Raw genomic sequence first — 20,497 nt, 5'->3', positions numbered from 1 at the left:
CACTATTCTGGTAGGTACAGTTTTTCATGGGGACGTACCCCTTGGACTAGTGTCTCGATATAAATGAGTATATATCATTTAGCTCTTTTTGCTTCTGTGTGAACTCACTCATTATGACAATTTCTAGTTCAATCCATTTGTCCACAAATTTTGGAAATTCCTTGTTTTTAATAGCTGAGTAGTATTCCATAGTGTAAATGTACCACAGTTTCTTTATCCATTCTTCTATTGAGGGACACGTAGGTTGTTTCCAAGTTCTGGCTATTATGAATAATGCAGCTATGAACATGGTTGAGCATATGTCCCTGTTGTGTGGTAGTGCATCCTCTGGGTATATTCCAAGGAGTGGAATAGCTGGGTCTTGAGAAAGCCCTATTCCCATTTTTCTGAGAAAATGCCAGATAGCTATCCAAAGTGGTTGTACTAGTTTGCATTCCCACCAGCAATGAAGGAGTGTTCCTCTTTCTCCACACCCTCGCCAGCATGAGGTGTCACTTGAGTTATTGATCTTAGCCATTCTGATGGGTGTAAGATGGAATCTCACTGTCATTTTGATTTGCATTTCTCTGATGACTAAGGAGGTCGAGCATTTCTTTAAGTGTTTCTCAGCCATTTGATATTCCTCTGTTGAGAAGTCTGTGTTTAGCTCTGCGCCCCATTTCTCTATTGGGTTATTTGGTTTGGTGTTGTTTAATTTCTTGAGTTCTTTATATATTTTGGATATTAGACCTTTGTCAGATAAAGAGTTGGTGAAGATCTTTTCCCACTCTGTAGGCTGTCACTTTGTTCTCTTGACAGTGTCACCTGCCTTACAGAAGTTTCTCAGCCTCATGAGGTCCCATTTATTAATTGTTGCCATTAAGGCCTGGGCTGTTGGTGTTCTGTTCAGGAAGTTGTCTCCTGTGCCTATGAGTTCCAGACTCTTCCCCCTTTTTCCTCTAACTGGGTTAATGCTGTGGTTTTAGGTTGAGGCCTTCAATCCACTTAGACTTGAGTTTTGTGCATGGTGACAAATAGGGGTCTAATTGCATTTTTCTACATGTAGACATCCAGTTAGACCAGCACCATTTGTTGAAGATGCTGTCGTTTTTCCATTGAATGGATTTGGCTTCTTTGTCGAAAATCAAGTGAGCAAATGTGTGTGGATTCATCTCTGGGTCTTCAGTTCGATTCCATTGATCCACTAGCCTATTGCTGTGCCAGTACCATGCTGTTTTAATTACTGTTGCTGTATAGTACAACTTGAGATCAGGTATGGAGATTCCTCCAGAGGATCTTTTATTGTATAGGATTGTTTTTGCCATTCTGGGCTTTTTGTTTCTCCATATGAAGTTGAGAATTGTTCTGTCAATATCTTCAAAATATTTTGTAGGTATTCTGTTAGGGATTGCATTGAATCTGTTAATTGCTTTTGGTAAGATGGCCATTTTTACTATGTTGATTCTTCTGATCCACAAAAAAGGCAGATCCCACCATCTTCTGATGTCATTTTCAATCTCTTTCTTCAGAAGTTTAAAGTTTTTTCAGATAAATCCTTCACTTGCTTGGTTAGGGTTATTCCTAGATATTTTATATTGCTTGTGGCTATCGTGAAGGGAGTAATTTTCCTAATTTCTTCCTCTGCCTGTTTGTCATTTGTATATAGGAAAGCTACTGACTTTTTTGAGTTTATTTTGTATCCTGCCAGTTTGCTGAAGGTGTTTATCAGCTGTAGGAGTTCTCTGGTGGAATTTTGGGGGTCACTTATATACACTATCATATCATCTGCAAATAGGGATAATTTTACTTCTTCCTTTCCCATTTGGATCCCCTTGATCTCTTTTTGATGTCTTATTGCTCTGGCTAGAACTTCAAGAACTATATTGAAGAGATATGGGGAAAGTGGGCAGCCTTGTCTGGTCCCCGATTTTAGAGGGATTTCCTTGAGTATCTCTCCATTTAATTTAATGTTGGTTATTGGTTTGCTATATATAGCCTTTTATTATGTTTAGAAAAGTGTCTTGTATTCCCGATTTCTCCAGAACTTTAAACATAAATGGGTGTTGGATTTTGTCAAATGCTTTTTCTGCATCTAAAGAGATGATCATGTAGTTTTTTATTTTCAGTTTGTTTATATGGTAGATTACATTGATGGATTTCCATATGTTAAACCATCCCTGCATGCCTGGAATGAAGCCTACCTGGTCATGGTGAATGATGTCTTTGATATGCTGTTGTATTCACTTTGCAAGTATTTTTGCATCAATGTTCATAAGAGAAATTGGTCTGAAATTCTCTTTTTTGTTGGGTCTTTGTGGGGTTTAGGTATCAATGTGACTGTGGCCTCATAGAAGGAGTTTGGTAATATTCCGTCCATTTCTATCTTTCAGAATAGCTTGCAGATCAAGGCAACTAGGACTCAAATCTCACACCTTTCTCTCTGAAATCCGACCTAAAGCATCTCTCATAATCCACTCTCTAGACACCCTAATTCTCACTCATTCCTCACAACAATCCCTAACACAATACTTTTCTCTAATCCCACAACCCACCCTCCTGTGATCATTACCTCACTTGCTCACCCAACGAGGGAGATACACACCCACAGACTGTAGCAGTTGTTTCTAATTTTCTTTTCTTTTCCTCTCTCCCTTCCTCCCTTCCTTTTCTCCTTTCTTCCTTTCTTCCTTTCTTTCTTTTTGAGACAGGGTTTCTCTGTGCAGTCATGGCTGTCCTGGAGTCACTATGCAGACCAGGCTGGACTGGAACTTATAGAGTTGGCCTGCTTCTGCCTCCTCAGTGCTGAGATTATAGTCATGTGCCATCACACCAGCTGTCATTAGTTTTCTTAACTCTCTTTCTGACTGGTATTTGATGGAAACAAAATGATTTGCATTACATGTTTTGAGAACTGTTAGTTCTTTATCCTGCTTAGTTACCACACTATCTAATTTTTTATTTTTTTATTGTTTACTTTCTGAGTTATTGATATATTCTAGGCATTAGTCCTCTGGTACATGTATAGGGTGCAAAGAGTTTCTTCTATTCTGAGGGGGGTACTTAATGAGTCAATTTCTTTTTTTGTTAATTTGATATGCAGTAGACTTTTTAATTTCATGAAGGTTTCACTGCCTAGCCCTGGCTGACATGGATCTCCCTTGATAGACAGGGATGGTCTCAACCTCACAGAGATCCATGTTCATCTGCCTCCTGAGTGTTGGAACTAAAGATCCATGCCACCACAACTGGTTCAGTTATTCAGTTTTAATCTTTTGTTAGACAGGCTATCATAGAGATGGGTGTCATTTACAGTGAAACACCATCTATCAGCTGTGAGCAGAGCCACCATATCCATCAACTCACAACAGCTTTTGAATGCATGCACAGGACTTGCACAAGATAAAACTATAATGAGATTAGAAGAAAAAAATCTTACCCTGAAATAGAATGAGAGTTCACACATAAAACCAGGGTTATTTATAGCTACTATTATGTTCTAAATATTAGACACAGTATAGCATCCCATCACTACTGTCTTCTTAGATGAGCATGAACAGAGGAGGAAATCCATAATGTACATGAAGAAATGGATCAGCACAGGATATTGATTTGTTCGAAGTAAGGTTCAGGGAAGTAAGTCATCATTTATAACTCAAATAATAGTTTCTCATGGTTAATGATAGATTGGATATTAATAGAGTCAGCAGAGTCAGGATATCTCTGCATTTTGTTTGATTATTGGTTCTCCCCTCAGTGCTCAGCACAGGCCCAGGTTGTGTATTCTGTATCTGTAGCATGAGTCACACTGTTTATTATATATAGATGATGGCTACCCTACAAATGAGGCTGTTTCTCCCTGACTTGGATTTCATATACAGAGTATACACATGAGTTCTGACTGTCATGGGTCCTTCCACAACTCTAGCTCACATCTTCCTATGGTTCTTCTGAAACACACCACTGATAGAATTTTTAATGGTAGTCACACAAGACTAAATATGTCCAACACATCTTCCTGCTAGGAGCCTTAATATATGGTAATGTGTTTAGCATCATTAAACCTGAGGCTGAGATGTGCTCAGACCTGAATTTTGCAACTTGTGTTTATCACTTGGACTATAGACCTGAAATGCAGAGCGATGAGGCAAAGAATATCCCAGACTTTTCCAAGGGAGTAGATCCTCTTTGAAAGAAAGGAATTGAAGACAAAGGAGTGAGTGCTTCCATGGGCAACAATAATAATGTCACAATAATTTTGTTATAATAATAATAAAAATAAATAAAAGTAGCATACTAAGTGCCAATATTTCAGAGGGTGACTGGTGCTGCATGCTGTAGCTCCAATATTATACAGGGAAGGTTTGCAAACTGGGCTGCTTTTGACCTGATTTAAGATGTGTCTCTGCTATTTGCAAGTCTTTCATTTTTTTACTTTTACACTGCTACTACTTTTCTTTCCCTTCATTAGGAGACTTGTCTAGTTATAGGGTAGCCTCTTCAGTCTCTATGGCCCCTGCTACAAAAAGTTGTTGCTAGAGTCCCTCTCATATTTCTATGGGAACCTAGCCTGGATTAGTTCTCCAGATTATCCCAGAGATGTCTCAGCCCACAATTTATCTTCTCTCTTCAGACATTTCATCCTCCCACCCCACTCTCTCAAGATCTGGTCTCTGCCTTTATATCTCTGTTTCCTCTTCTACCTTGTTCTCTTTCTTCAACCACTACCATTGACTATTTTATTTCCCCTTCTGAATGAGATTTAAGCACCTTCACTTGCTCACTTGGATTCTGCTTGTTACTTATCTTCTTTTGTTCTATGCATTATACTATATTTATCCAGTACGATGTGGCTAAACTCCACTTATAAGTGAGCATATATACTATGTGTATCTTTCTGGGTCTGGGTTACCTCACTCAGGATGATCTTTTCTGGATCCATCTATTTGCCTGAAATTTTCATGATTTCTTTTTTTAATAGCTGAGTAATATTCCATTGTGCAAATTTACCACATTTCTTTTATCCATTCTTCAGTTGAGGGAAATATAGGTTGTTTCCACATTCTGATTATTATAAGTAAAGCTGCTATGATCATAGCTGATCAAATGTCCTTATATGGAGCATCTTTTGGGTATATATTCAGGAGTGGTATAGTTGGGTCTTTGTGCGGTTTAGGAGGCAGCATGACTGTGGCTTCAAAGAATGAGTTTTGAGTTTGGTAATTTCATTCTGTTTCTATTTTTTGGAATAATTTGAGGGGTATTTGTATTAGCTCTTCTTTTAATGTCTGGTAGAATTTTACACAAAAACAATCTGGCTCCGGGTATTTTTTGTTGGGAAATTTTGATGATAGCTTCTATTTCCTAAGAGATTATAGGACTGTTTAAAGTGTTTGCCCGGTCTTGATTTATCTTTGGCAAGTAAAATGTATTAAGAAAACCATGCATTTTTCTATATTTTACAATATTGTGAAATATAGGATTTAAAAGTAAGACCTAATGATTTTTTTAATTTCCTCAGTGGCTGTTTTTACGTCCCCCTTTACGCTTCTGATTTTTATTAATTTGGACCCTTTCCAATGGCCTTCTAGTTAATTTGGCAAAGGGTTTGTATAGCTTGTTGATTTTCTCAAAGAACCATCTCTTGGTTTCATTGATTATTTTTATTGTTCTTTTGGTTTCTAATTTATTGATTTCAGCTCTGAGTGTGATGATTTCATGTCATCTATTCCTCTTTAGTGTGTTTGTTTGTTTTTGCTCTAGAGGTTTCATATAAGCTGTTACATTGCAAGTATGGGATAAATCCAATTTTCTCATGAAAGTGCTTAGTGCTATGACATTTTCTCTTAGCATTGCTTTTATTGTGTCCCAAAAGTTTGGGTATGTTGTACCTTCATTTTCATTGAATTCTATACATTTAATTTCTTTCTTTATTCCCCCCAAATCCAGTGGTCATTGAGTAGGCAGTTGTTCATTTTCCATGAGTTTGTAGGCTTTCTGTTGTTTCTGTTGTTAGGTCCAACTTTAATCCATGGTAGCATGATAATATGAAAGGGGTATATAAATCTTCTTGTATTTATTGAGGTTTGTTTTGTGACTGAGTGTTAGCAGCTGTATCAGCTGTGCAGAAGAAACAGCAAAACAGTGCTAGAACTCATGGAATATGACCCACTGGTTATCATACCCATAATGGGTGTGTCTCTGGGAGGCATAACCCAAAGAACTATGTGTCCTGTGGACTTCATGCTACTATGGAGAATGGCTCTCCTTTTTACCTTTGTGGTCCTCATAATCCTCCTAATATATAAATTGTGTGAGGACTGTGAAGGGGGCTTCCAGCCCCTCACTGTCTAGCAACATTGGCAATATCAGTGCTTGATCTCTTTTTGGCATTGCTGCTGGAGCAGATATTAATGATTCAACCACCACCTTTGAAAATAACCTGCAGATGTAGATTGCTAACAATGATCATTATCCTTAGAATTTGGAAAAATAGATTGTTCAGCAAGGTTAGGTAGAGTTGCTTTTGTTAGTGGCTCTGATATAGAAAGTCTTAGGGAAAAATATATTGTTTAGCAAAGTTTTGGAAAGAGGTTTTTATTATTAGCTCTGATGCAGGAAAACTTAGGGCACAATTGAAGTTAAGAAAAAGTGCACCCTTATTAGTAAAGCTAGGGACTTTTTGAGGTTGGAAAAGCAAGAACAATGGCCCATAGCAGGGCCATTTCTGTTTTAAGCAGGGCTGGTGACAGATGCCAAGAGCCACCTTGTTAAGGGAGCACCCTAGGCATGTGAGCTGTCTAGGAGGTGATCCCTTATTTGCAAGGTCTGTATCACGATGCACACCCAGAACTGCTTCCTGCCTCTGTCATGCTTTCAGGACCCATTGATTTGGGGATGTTCAGTAGGCATGAGAGATCTCTGGAGGTGATCTGGTATTTGCAAGGTCTGTAGTATGATGTACTCCAGAATTGATTCCAACTTCTGACTACCCTGTCATTTATGGTTTGTTGCAACTCTCTAAAATCCGGCATTAGAGTCAGGCATGGTGGCACATGCCTTTAATCCCAGCACTTGGAGGCAGAAGCAGGTGGATCACTGTGAGTCCAAGGCCAACTTGGTTTACCAAGTGAGTCCAAAACATCCAGGACTACATTCATGGCGAGCCTCATCTACAAATCAAGTCCAGAACAGCCAATATTATACAGAGAAATCCTGTCTTGAAAAACGAAAACCAGAAAACATCTGCCATTGGTGCAAACTGTTACTTTATTGATATTGGCCAGCTCTCATTGAACAAGCTTCCTACAGAATCTTGTTGAAGATGTACTATTTTTTGTTCAGATGAATTAATCCTTGATTATGGAATTCCTGATTTGATTCAAACAACATTAAAATTTAAATTGTTTTAGATCTTCTAAAACAATTTTAGAGAGTTTATGGATGCAATAAATACCTTTGTGGACTTCCAGATGCCTCACTAGGGATAGCCTGAAAGCAGATGTGTGCCTTCAGATAAGCCTCCACACCAGATGGCTCCACAAATCCTGGTATTTCACCATAAATATAAACAAGCTGGTTAAACTTTCCATGATCCCACGTTGGAATGAAGTTACCTAGAGATATATGAAATTAGTCTCTTTCTTTGAATGAAAGACAGATAAAATTATTGTCCTGAGCTCAATATGAACTAAGAGATAGCTGGACAATGTATAATTAGGTATTGTGCATATTTTTGTAAGTTGAGACCTTATTAGCCTTAGACCCTCTCAACCTTTGTTATTCTGAACTCACTATGAACTTATGTAATGGATACATAGATAAGAAATGTTTAGCTTTAAAACATGTAACCTGTTTCATTTTACAGTTCATCTGTTTTTGTGATTAATTCTCCTCTTTTGACTCTGAAGTAATTCCCTTTTCACAGAAGTATAAGTACAGTCACCAATAATACTTGGTGTTGAAATTAGGAGCCCTAACTCCAATTGAGGTTAAGATGTCTCACTTCATCCACCTTTTCTTTTGAATATGTGTGTTCAGATTGGGAAACCTCACTTCAGTTGAAGTGGTTTATTTTTCAACCTCTCTTTTATTTGTCATTTGCCTGTACATTCAGAAATAAGTTAGCAGGGTCATGGCTTTATCCTCAGCCTTTTAGGATGAACAGGCCTAAATTTACACTAGCTTACTGCATGTATCTGCAAGAGACCTATGTACAGATCAAAGAACCTCTTTTTATGACTGAACCCCCCATCCGTGCAGTCTCTAGTAAGAAGCCACTTTTCCAGCTTCAGCCATATGAAAATTGTGGTCAGTTTAAGTTCTTCTCCTTGGCCTCACTATATCCAGTCACTAGAGAAGAAACTTTGGGCTTTTTTTCTTTCTTCTTTCAATCCTGATCTGTTGCCTGAGCCGTCAGCTCTAGCTACCCAAGAGGTAAAGCAGACTACAAAGGCATCTGCATCCAACCCCAGAGACCATACCCTGGACCTCTTCAGAGAGGCATTAACATTTGTCTTCTTGGCACATGTTTTCCATTGGATGAGTATGAAGTGTCCTTCCCCTTCCCTTTTGATTAGTTTTTGTTGTAAGTGTATTTTATTAGATACTAGAATTGATACTCCAGCTTGCTCTTTGGGCCTTTTTGCTCAGAATGTCTTTTTCTAGCCCTTTATCTTTATTGCAGAGGTATGTTTCTGGTATGCAGCAGAATAATGGGTTCTGTTTTCACATTCATTCTGTTACCAAGTGTCTTTTTATTGGGGAGTTGAGGCCATTGGTTTTGAGATATATTAATGATTGGTAGTTGTTAATTCCTGTTATATATCACACAGGTAGTTTTTTTCACTTCTTTTCCTGTTATCTTATGTAACAAAATGAAAGTTTGTAGAAGACATTTGTGTTCCTTGTAACATCTCAGTAGTTGAATCCCATGCTACTATAGCTGCTGGCTTTTCATCCTAATGATCTAACTCCTAGATGATGTCTTTGAGAAAGTAACCAACTCCTAGAGGATGTCTACTGATATCCATTCACTCAAAGTAATTAAAGAAAGTTTAGTAATATCTTCTCTACTCAGCACACAAATGGCAGCTATCTATCATTTTACTGGAAGATCTTGGGATTGGAATCAGTTTTCTAGTGTCTATGGTCACTGTAAGCATAATATAAATCATTCTTATACAGGGAATGAAAATAAAATATGTATTTAAATAAAGAGATCTAATCCTTATAACCTGGACCCAGGTATATTTATAAAACAAACAAACAAAGAAACAAACAAGCAAGCAAGCAAACATGTTTGGTAGTTCGTAATGGAATGCTGTTGTTTTAAGAACCATGTTCTTCTTCAATAGAAATATGACAACTGCAGAGAATTTTGATCATTATAGTCATCTAAAATTCAAACATTCTAAAAAATATCATTTTAATAAGAGTTTATTCTCTTGTCAATTGTTCAACTGTGTCTCTTTTATGGTAGATTTAACAAGGAAAGTTATTATGTGGTATGCATAAAGAGAACCCCAGTCATCTCTTCTCAAATATTATTTTCTATGTATAGGTTCTTCTAAGTCTGACATCTTAACTGTACATCAAAAAGCAGAATCCTAATGCAGAGTTTTAAAAATATTCTCCTGTAATTTTTAAAATATTATGCATTGTCAGTTATTTATATTTCAGTGTGTGTATGCATGTGTGTGTTTGTGTCTTGTTTTGTGCACATGTGAGTTAAGGTAACCATGTAGCCCGGAAGAGGAAACCTTATGCTTTGTAATATTGTTACATGAGGTTGTTGATATCATCTCTTTCAGGGCTGAGTATGAAATCAGGTCTTATTAAAGAGCAGAGTATGACATTAACTGCTGGGACATCAATCCACTCTCTTTAGTATTCTTTCTGTATACTGAGCCATCACTCTGTAAGTTCAAATCTTCTAACTCCTTGAGTAATATCAGGATTCCCTTGCTTTCCCTCTACAAGGAGGACGATTGTTTTACCTTCATCAAAAACCTGAGTTCATTCTCCCACAAACTTCCTCAAAATTTTAATCACCATTCAACAGGCATCAAAGTCATTCACTGAGATATTAAAAGAAAAACTTTGGTTTTGTTTTGAATGTTTTTATTCAGAGAATAAAGAACATTTTCACTCTGCACGATGTTCCAATAGAGATAAGTTGTGATATAAGTAAGTGAGTGCAATATTATAGCAGTGATGTAGACAAACTGTAGTAGCCATGATACTGCTATGAAACACCATTAGAGGAAACAGTGAAAATCATTCTAAAAACAAATAGATCTTGTACTACAACCCAATATTTCTTGGTTATGCACCAACTTTATATTTGTTAGTTAGAATTAATTGACAAGGCAGAATACCTGGCCAAACTCAATACCCAGACCATGAGAGAGAGAGCCAACCGCTAACACTATTAATGATTCTCTGTTCTGTTGCAGACAGGAGCCTAGATGAGTTGTTCTCTGAAAGGTTTCACCAAGCAGTGACTCAAAATTGAATGCTGAGACTCACAGCCAGACATTGAGTTATACATAAAGAGTCTTGTAGCACAGTGGAGTGAAAAAGAAAACGACTTTCAGGTAACAGGACCTCCAATAGAAGATCAACGGAGACAGCTAACCAGAGCCCAGATGGGCTTCAGGACACTGAAGCAACAACCAAAGGCCATGTATGAACTGGACCTATGGTTCCTAAATAGATGTAGATGATAAGCAACTCTGGTTTCATGTAGGCCCTCAAGTTAGAGGCTTGGGGACTGTCCCTGACACAGACTCTGTGCCCGACTTTTGATCATTTCCTCTTGGTAGGACTGAATTTCTAGGCCATAGATGAGAAGGGTATAATCAGTCCTGATGCAACTTGGTGATCTAGGGTGTATGGGAAATGAATCTTCACTTATCTGAGGAACAGAGGAGAGATGATGAAGGAGAGGGAGGAAGGGTGAGACTGGAAGAAGAGAAGGGATCAGTTCTACAGCCAGGATGTAATGTGAATAAATAAATCAATTTCAAAAGAAGTTTCATAAAATTTGATTTTAGGAATATGATTTTGCCTTGATCTTTGGATGAGAAATTGTGTGTGGCCTGAATACAATTGTGTAGCACTTGGGAACAAAGATGCACCCCAGCATCCCTGAACTGGAAGCCAAGATGGAAAAAATCTCCACAGCCACCATGATCTTGCCCTTGGTGCTATGGTAGACAGGGAGGAAAGTGATCCAAACTGTGCAAAACACCAGCATACTGAATGTCAAGAACTTGGCTTCATTGAATGTGTCAGGCAGGTTCCTGGCCAAGAAAGACACAGTGAAGCTTCCCAGGGCCAGGCAGCCTAAATAACCTAGGACACAGTAAAATGCTATAACTGAACCCTTGTGGCAGACAATGATGATATGGATAGAGTCTGCACTGATATCAACAGAAGGAGGAGAAGCTACTAGCCAGATTGAACAGAGAATAATTTGGATGAGTGTACAGAGAGGAATGATATAGTTAATTGTTCCTGAAAGCAGAATGTACCTCATTCTTGCAGGAGCTGTGACTTTGAAAGCCATAACCACTGTGATTGTTTTGGCCAACACAGTGGAAATAGCCACAGTGAATACAATTCCAAATGTGATTTGCTGCAGGATGCAGATGACAGAGTTTGGATGGCCAATGAAAAACAATGAGCAGAGGAAACAGAACATGAGTGACATGAGTAAGATATAGCTGAGAGCACGGTTATTGGCCTTCACAATGGCTGTGTCATTGTGTTTTAAAAATACCCCCAAAACCAGAGCTGTGAGGGCAGAGAAGCACAAGGCCATTAAACACAGAGCCATCCCTAAGGGGTCTTCATAGCTCAGAAACATCACAGCTTTTTGGATGCACTGATTCTGCTCTGTGTTGGCATACTGGTCCTCTGGACACTTCATACACTGATCCATGTCTGATTGAAAAAGGACAGATTTGTTAGTACAGTTTCAGCAGTTTGTTGATAAGACATTTCAATACTTCTATTGGAGAATCTTTCAAATACTTGCATTTGGTTGCTCATAATGTTATTGAAGGACATTGCTGAACAGCAATGCTTATATTTATTAATTCTTGTAGTTACAGAGAACAAAACCAAGCCATCATTTGTCTGTTTAACTGTGTTGATGAGAACATACACATATTAAAGCACAGATTTCTTTCATTATTTGGAGTGCTATCATGAAGTGACTTAGTCTGATAAATTCATAAAATCTAAAATCACTGATCAAGTGTGGCTGAGTGTGTTTTAAAATCACCAATCCCATATATTCATTGCCTTCTAAGTTCATAGACTGTTTAATCAATGCTGTCTTTATGAGAGATCAAGACTGTCTTCTACTTGGACAAGATGTATGTTAGTCTTTCTTGTTCCAACTGCCCAACCTGAACATATTGATATAAAAGAAACAGTAAAAGACATCATCATTCCCGAGGTGTATGTGTGTGTGTGTGTGTGTGTGTGTGTGTGTGTGTGTGTGTGTGTGTGTGTGTTCAAGTGTTTATATTGGTGTGTTCCTATAAAAGAAAGACATGAGTTCATAAATTTAGCAATGATTTGATTTGTATGGGGGAAGTACGAACATGAGTGTGAGAAACAAAATTTATATAAATATAAATGTTAATGTTTGAAAGTTGTAAAAATAATAATTAAAATCTCCTTATTTACATTATAATCTGGCAATACAGAGAAAAATTCCTGAATCTTGATCATGAGAAGCTTTAGCCCTAACACTCAACGTAGTAACCTCTACAGACTGTGCAGTACAAAGCCCTCCATCTTGATCCCAACTTCATGGGAAACATCCTGGACCTTCCTTCTTCCCTAATCTCAATCTGCATGAGACCCAGTCTATGTGAATATATTCTGAGTTAAATATATATTGATAAACAGCATGAACAAAATGAAATAAGAACCCTTAGGCAAGAGTGGTAGTCCAGATTTTTTGGGTGATGCAAAAGACCTCACTCATAATATGCTTTTCCCAAATGGCATCTTCAGGAAATTGATAGCAATAGTGTCAATTCATTTGAAAAATTTCATAGATTTATGATGTGCCTCCAGTTTTAAAAATCTTTTTATGTAAAACAATAGATTCCTGGGCAACTGTAACTAATTTGCTTAAAAAGCTAAAAAAGTGGTTCATCTATGAAGAGAATGTTCTGCTTTTTCAGAAAACCTGAGTTCAGTTCCCAAAACCTATGTGAGCTATTTCACAACTGTCTGAAACTATAACGATAGCATTATCAATTGCTCTTGAGTACACATACCTCCAAACTCACACATAACATTAATAAAGAAATAATGAAAATATTTCTGTAGTATTTTAATGTATTTTCTCTTCATTCTTATTGGGTTTTACACTAAAAACAATTTAATTAAAATCTGTTTAATAATTTTGGAGTATATTGGTGTACATGAATGCCAAAAAACCTTTTTCTAGCAGCCTTTTGACTCCTCTAACCATTTGGATCTTGGGGATGAAGTTCAGTCATCATTCTTAGTGGCAAAAGATTTAAATAATGAGCCATCTCACTGACCTTAATTGTTCTTTAAGATCTTCTATTTCATTACAGATTATTAAAGGCAAAATATTCATTGGCCATTTCATTTAGCCAAGAATAAACATATAATCATTTGAATAAAGTGGCTCTGTAGGAGGCAATAAAACTTTAATATTTGTGACTACTTTCTTTCAATACAAAAGCACTCTACTTTATTATTTCATGAAATTCTTAGGGTTGCTGTATATAAACTATTTCATATAAGACCCCTTATATTTTGTAGATCATGTGTAAACACTTATCCCTACTTTACTCAAAACAAATGGCATATGACACTTGAAAATGGACTTCTAGATATTAAATGAATTCTGTTTCACATTTATCAGTTTCTGATAATTTTATATGTATTTTTTTAACCTCTACAACAACTTAGCTAAATATACATATTTGTTTTCCACACCCTCATTACCTTGACCATTGGTCATTTGCCTTATCCGTTCTACCTGGGGCTATATACATATATGGTGCACATAGACATATGTAGTGACACATTCATATTTTCAAAAAGATTAAGAGCATATCTGAAAGATTAATGACCACAATGTGCCCTATATGTAGTTGTAGGGATGAATGAGTAGAAAAGATTTTGTTTTGAATTGCTCTCATTGCAGCTTGATTATGAAAATTGTTTCTTTGAGGAATTGTGATACAACATACATTTTCAGTGAATCAAAATGTAGGTTTTGGTATAAGAATTTTTTTTGTTATTATGTTGTTAATGTTTGTATTCCCATATAGACTAATGGAGAAATTATATATTTTATTTTAGCAGTTGCATTTTAGACTCCTTCAGCATCCCTTTGTTGGTGGAGAGGTTTACTCATGTGAGGCCTTTATGACAGCAGCAAACACTCACTTGTTCCATTAGAAATTTCATTTTCTGGGCAGTGGACACAAATAAAGCAGCAGGCTGACATTCCCTCCTGCCTGAATTTTCTGAATCCAGGACCACAATCAGCACTGCATACAGAGGGCAGCATCTGGGAAAATAATATACAGGCTAATACCAGGAATATTATCTACTTTGGCCATAACCATATTATATTAGAAGGTCTAGATATCAATAAAATTATTTTATACAGAGAAATTGATATACCACAAGTCTCTTAGCACTTTGTATAATGATAGACTTATGAATCTATTAAAACAAATGGGTGAAAAGTTGAGATTATTACGAATCTTGGAAATTCAAGAAAAGGAACTTTTAGCTTTCTTTGTGAAAACAATATATAAACTGCAACCTGGTTTTCTAAATAATTTTCATTGAGCTCATATAAAGTACAGTAAAAAGACAGAACTGATTAGGGGAACCTTAATTAAGGAATTTTCTCTAACAGACTAGCTTGTCTCTATATGTGAGATATTTTATTAATTGGTATGCATTGTAGGCATACTTGTTTATCCCTAGACACATATGCATGAGAAATCAAACAGAGAAAGACAGTAAGCAAAGGTCCTTCAAGTGTCTATGCTTTTGTTTCCAAATTCCTTCCTTTTCTGCCCTTGGCTATAATCAATGAGCCAAATTAATCATTTCCTTAGTTTTTTATGGTCAATATTTAATCACAACAATGACTTATCAAGTTATGAGTAAAGGAAATCTGAAACAGGTGAGCTATCTTCTCAAACCTCAGATAACAATCGTTTGCAATAATTCTTGACAAATGCAGTTTAAACAAAAAGTAGCTGAAAAGAAGGATCCTGGTGTATTGGTAGTGACAAAGTGCTGAATTAATATGTATAAAACTAGAATTTGAATTGTTTCCTGAAATAAGAAGTCTTTACAAAGCCTGTGAGTACTGGGAGAGCCTGAGTAAAACTTAGTCTGTGTAAAGTTAATTGAACGATTCCTTAAGTTAAAAGAAAAAAAATTCTATTACACTGAACATGATAATGAGGCTATATATGCTTCATCAGAAATTTGCTGTTTCTTGCATTCTCACTTCGAATCCTAACTCAGTATTAAGGTCTATGTAAAAACAACTCTGTTGCTGGGCATAGTGGTGCATGCCTTTATTTCCAGCACTAGGGAGGCAAGGCAGAAGGATCACTATGAGTTCCAGTCCAACCTGTTTTATAAGGCGAGTCTAGGACAGCCAAGTCTAACAACAGAGAGAGACCCTGTCTCCAAAAAGCAAATAAAAACAAACACAAAAATAAAAAACAAAAAGAAGAAAACAAACAAAAAACAAACACTGTCATTTTCATGCAAAGTCTAACCTCATATTCTTCCCATATACAGTTAACTAGAACTCTTATTGTGGTTGAGAAAAAAGGGTCTCACTGTGTAGAATTTGGGTCCCTTAACTGCCTATGTAGAATAGAAAACATTTCCTTCTCTCCCTTTCTGTATATTTTCAATTTTATTTTGGTACTTTTGGTAATATTTTAATAACTATTTCAAAGCAGAGTGGAGACTGCATATTGCTGTCCAATTTCTGTTCAAGATTTTAAGGCATGGTCTCTTTGTTACACTGCCTGCCTAGGATTAGCAATATAGGCCAGACTGGCCACATAAGGATAGAGAATTTCCTGCATCCATCTACAAAGGGTGTGGGTTAAAGACATGCACTACACACACGTGGCTTCTTTCTGATTTTAATTGATATTTAAAATTTTTCTCTCCCAGATTGACAGTACAGTGCTGTCAATCTGTTTGCCATAGAAAATCCTATTCTACCAAATGTGTTCTTGCTACTCCATCAGTTTTTGTTTTTAAACACTGAATGGATAAAGGACTTATTTAAAAGCCTTTTATGTTTTTTTTATAATCATGTTATTGCACCCTAGAGTGTATTTGTGTGATGTACCTCATTTAGCTATCCTGTTTTTGTTAAGTCAGGCTTACATGCCTGGTTTAAGTAGACTTAGGGGCAGAGACTGATCGTTCTGTTGTGTTGTTCAGTACTCTTGGTAGGTTTTAATTAAAAATTATTCCAGGTTTTCCAAAATGGCGGCGAGCAGTGTGGACCATGTTTGGAAGCTCCAATGAACAATTCAGGGAATTGCATAGATCTCTGAGCCAGGAACACCAAGGTCCCCACACCACAGCAGCAGGAGTGCTCTATGGTTCGAAGGGACCAGGGTGCAGAGGACCTGCGTGCCCCTGCACATGGGAGGAGTGCAGATTTTCTCAGATCAGAGCAGCAGCGGTGGAGGCACCAGCGGCACCAGCAGCACCAGCGTCAGCAGCGGTAGTGGCTGAGGTTTGCAGCTCTGAGCCTTCCAGTGGAGGTGATTAGTGTAGTGGCCAGGGGGAGTTGCTGCAGGAGAGGGGACTCTGGACAGGATTTGGGTTGCGTGGTGCCTTGTGACCCAAACTGGACTCAGTGGACAATTCAGCCCCAGAATCCTGGGGTCAGCTCAGTGCGTAGTGCCATGGAGATGCTGACTCAGCGCAGCACGCAATTCTGCCCCAGGCACTAGCTCAATGTAGCCACAGATCCCCTGCTGGGATAAAGGCTGAGCGGAGTGCTCAGTTTCACCCTAGGCACCAGCTCAGCTCGGCCGCAGTTCTCTGGCTGTGACACAGGCTGGGCGGATCGCTCAGTTTCACCCTGGGCACCAGCTCAGCGCAGCCGCAGTTCACTGGCTGTGACGCAGGCTGGGTGGATAGCTCAGTTTCACCCTAGGCACCAGCTCAGTGCAGCCGCAGTTCTCTGGCTGTGACGCAGGCTGGGCAGAGCACTCAGTTTCACCCTAGGCACCAGCTCAGTGCAGCCGTAGTTCTCCTGCTATGATGCAGGCTGGGCGGATCACTCAGTTTCACCCTAGGCACCACCTCAGAGCAGCCGTAGTTCTCTGGCTGTGACGCAGGCTGGGCAAATCACTCAGTTTCACCCTAAGCACCAGCTCAGCGCAGCCATGGTTCTCAGCCCAGAGGCCCTAGCTGGACTTGCTGGGCAGATTGGGCCCAGAGATTTCTAGTTGAGCTGTGCGCACAGGCTCGGCGGCTCCAAGACTCTGGCTGGACTAACCATGTAGTATAGGCCTGGAGTCCTGGGCTGAATTCAGTGTGCAGTGTGATTCCAGAGCTCCTGACTGAGCTCAGTGCACAATTCCGTTCCGAAAACTCACCTGGCATGCAGTTTGGGGCCAGAGTCCCTAACTGTGCTTGGCAGACAGATTGGACCCAAAGACTCTAGGGGAGCCATTGGCACAGTCCCGGCTCTAAGACTCTGGTTGGACACAGTGTGCAGTTTGAATCCAGAATTCCTGGCAGAGCTGGGCAGATGGTTCGGGCCCTGAGTAAATAGCTGAACATAGCACGCACTTTGGGCCAAAATCCCCTAGTGGAGCTCGGTGCACAGTCCCAGCCAAAAAATTCTGGCTGGACCCTGTTTGAATTTTGGGCCCAGAATCCTTAGCTGAGCTCGGCAGACGGTTCAGTCCCTGAGAATCTAGCTGAGCTCCGTGTGTGGTTCAGACCCAGTGTCCCTGGCTGGACTTGAAAGGGAACCCAGAAGGCTGTGGATACCTTGGCCTGACCCGACATTCATTCAGAGACCCAGAACGATGACAGGACAGCACAGGGGAGCTGAGGAACACTGGCAATGAAAGTCCAAAACGACAGGGCTAGCCTGTCATACACACCCGTGAAGTATGAGAGCTTCCAGCCTAGGGAAATCGTGAGAAAACAAGTGAATGTATTATCAGACTCCCTCCATTCAACTTTGAGAGCTACTGAACAAAAACAAGATGTCTAAAGGACAGCATAAAAGCATACGCAAAAAAAACTCCAAAACAACATGGCGTCTCCAGTTTCCATCTATCCCAAACAAAACAACCCAGAGACCTCAAATACAATGGAAATATAAGAAAATGTCCTCAAATCCTTAGTAATGAGGATACTAATGGAGGAAACAAATGAAATTCATAATCAAATACAGGAGGATGCAGACAAACAGGTGAGAGACATAAAAGAAGCACATAGAGTGGAACTGGACAAATTTCAGGAAAATGAAAACAACCAGATGGAAGACATAAATAAAATGGTGTAAGCTCTGAAGACCTATTAAGAGGCAATGGAAGAAACTCAGGAGTATACAAACAATCAGATGAAAGAAATAAAAAAATCAGTTCAAGAACTGAAGAGGAAAATGGATTCAATGATAAACACACAGATAGAAGAAAAACGAGAACGTGAGACCTTAGAGAAGAAGGCGAGCAACACAGAGGCGAGCTTTTCTAACAGAATCCAAGAGATGGAAGAACGAATCTCGGGTTTAGAAGATACAATCACAGATCTTAAGGAAACCATTAAAGAAAATGCCAAATCTGGAAAACTTCTGACACAGAACATCCAAGAAATTAAGGACACCATGAAAAGAAGAAATCTGAGGATAATAGGCATTGAAAAAAGAGAAGATATCAGACTCCAAGGCCCAGAAACTATTCTCAACAAAATCATAGAAGAAAATTTCCCCAATCTAAGGAAAGAGAGGCCTATAAACATACAAGAAGCATATAGAACACCAAATAGAATTGACCAGAAGAGAAAAACAGCCCGTCACATAATAATCAAAACAAAAAATATACAGAACAAAGAAAAAATATTAAAAGCTACAAGGGAAAAGGGCCAAATGACATTTAATGGCAAACCTATCAGAATTACACCTGACTTCTCAACAGAGACCATCAAAGCCAGAAGGGCCTGGACAGAGATCCTGCAAACCCTAAGAGACCACAGATGCCAGGCCAGACTACTTTACCCAGCAAAACTATCAATAACCATTGATGGAGAAAACAAAATATTCCATGACAAAACCAAATTCAAACAGTACCTATCCACAAATCCAGCTTTACAGAAGGTACGAGAAGGAAAACTCCATCCCAAAGGGTCAAGCTACAACCAAAACTACTCAGGAAATAGATAACTACACCATGGCAAAAACACAACTACACAAACGCTCGACTGGAACCAACATCAAAATTAAGATTCTTAATAGAAACTGGTCATTAATATCTCTCAACATCAATGGTCTCAATTCTCCAATAAAAAGACAGACTACCTCCTTTCCCATTTGAATACCCTATCTCAGAAAAATGGGAATAGGGCTTCCTCAGGACCCAGCTATTCCACTCCTTGGAATATACCCAGAAGATGCTCCAGCACACAGCAAGAAAATTTGCTCAACCATGTTCATAGCAGCCCTATTCATAATAGCCAGAACATGGAAACAGCCTAAGTGTCCCTCAGTAGAAGAATGGATAAAGAAACTGTGGTACATATACACTATGGAATACTATTCAGCTATTAAAAACAAGGAATTCCCAAAATTTGTGGATAAATGGATTGAGCTAGAAATGATCATAATGAGTGAGTTAACTCAGAAGCAGAAAGACTCAAATGGTATATATTCACTTATATCTGCATATTAGCCCAACGGGCATGTCCCACGAAAGCCTTCACTTACCAGGAAACAGAGACAGAGGAGAGGACATTCTAGTGGGACTCTAGATGTGAGATTCATGAGAGAAAGGCAAAGTAGAAGGACCCAGAGGGTCCTAGGAGCCTACAAGTAGAACATTATGATAGGCAGATTTGGGCACAGGGGTCCCACTCAAACTAAGCACCAGACAAGGACAATACAGGCGGTAAACCTTAAACCCCTACCCAGATCTAGACAATGGACAGAACACTCTCCACAGTAAAGTGGAGAGTGGGATATTACGTTCTCACACACTCTGGTGCCACACCTCTGACCATGTCCCCTGGATGGGGAGACCTGATGGCACTCAGAGGAAGGACAGCAGGTTACCAAGAAGAGACTTGATACCCTATGATCATATAGAGGGGGAGGTAATCCCCCTCAGGAACTGTCATAGGGGAGGGGAATAAGGGGAAAATGGGAGGGAGGGAAGAATGGGAGGATACAAGGGATGGGATAACCATTGAGATGTAACAAGAATAAATTAATAAT

At 38.8% G+C, this 20,497-nt stretch overlaps 1 protein-coding gene across 1 annotated transcript in view; it reads right to left on the bottom strand.

Moving 5' to 3' along the window:
* Positions 1 to 11,029: 11,029 nt before the first annotated feature.
* LOC311582475 (vomeronasal type-2 receptor 116-like) overlaps positions 11,030 to 20,497 on the bottom strand; it is a gene marked incomplete at both ends in the record, with an annotated part of 65,649 nt that continues 56,181 nt past the window's right edge. Inside the window, 2 exons of the mRNA XM_084755638.1 lie at positions 11,030 to 11,925; positions 14,431 to 14,554. Of these exons, the coding sequence (XP_084611764.1) occupies positions 11,030 to 11,925; positions 14,431 to 14,554 (1,020 nt within the window). The remainder of the gene's footprint in view (positions 11,926 to 14,430; positions 14,555 to 20,497) is intronic.

This window comes from Acomys minous (genome assembly GCF_964271855.1).
Source record: "Acomys minous genome assembly, chromosome: 14".
NCBI lineage: Eukaryota > Metazoa > Chordata > Mammalia > Rodentia > Muridae > Acomys > Acomys minous.
Note: the sequence above shows the minus strand (reverse complement) of the source record. Positions and strands in the feature narration are given on the sequence as shown.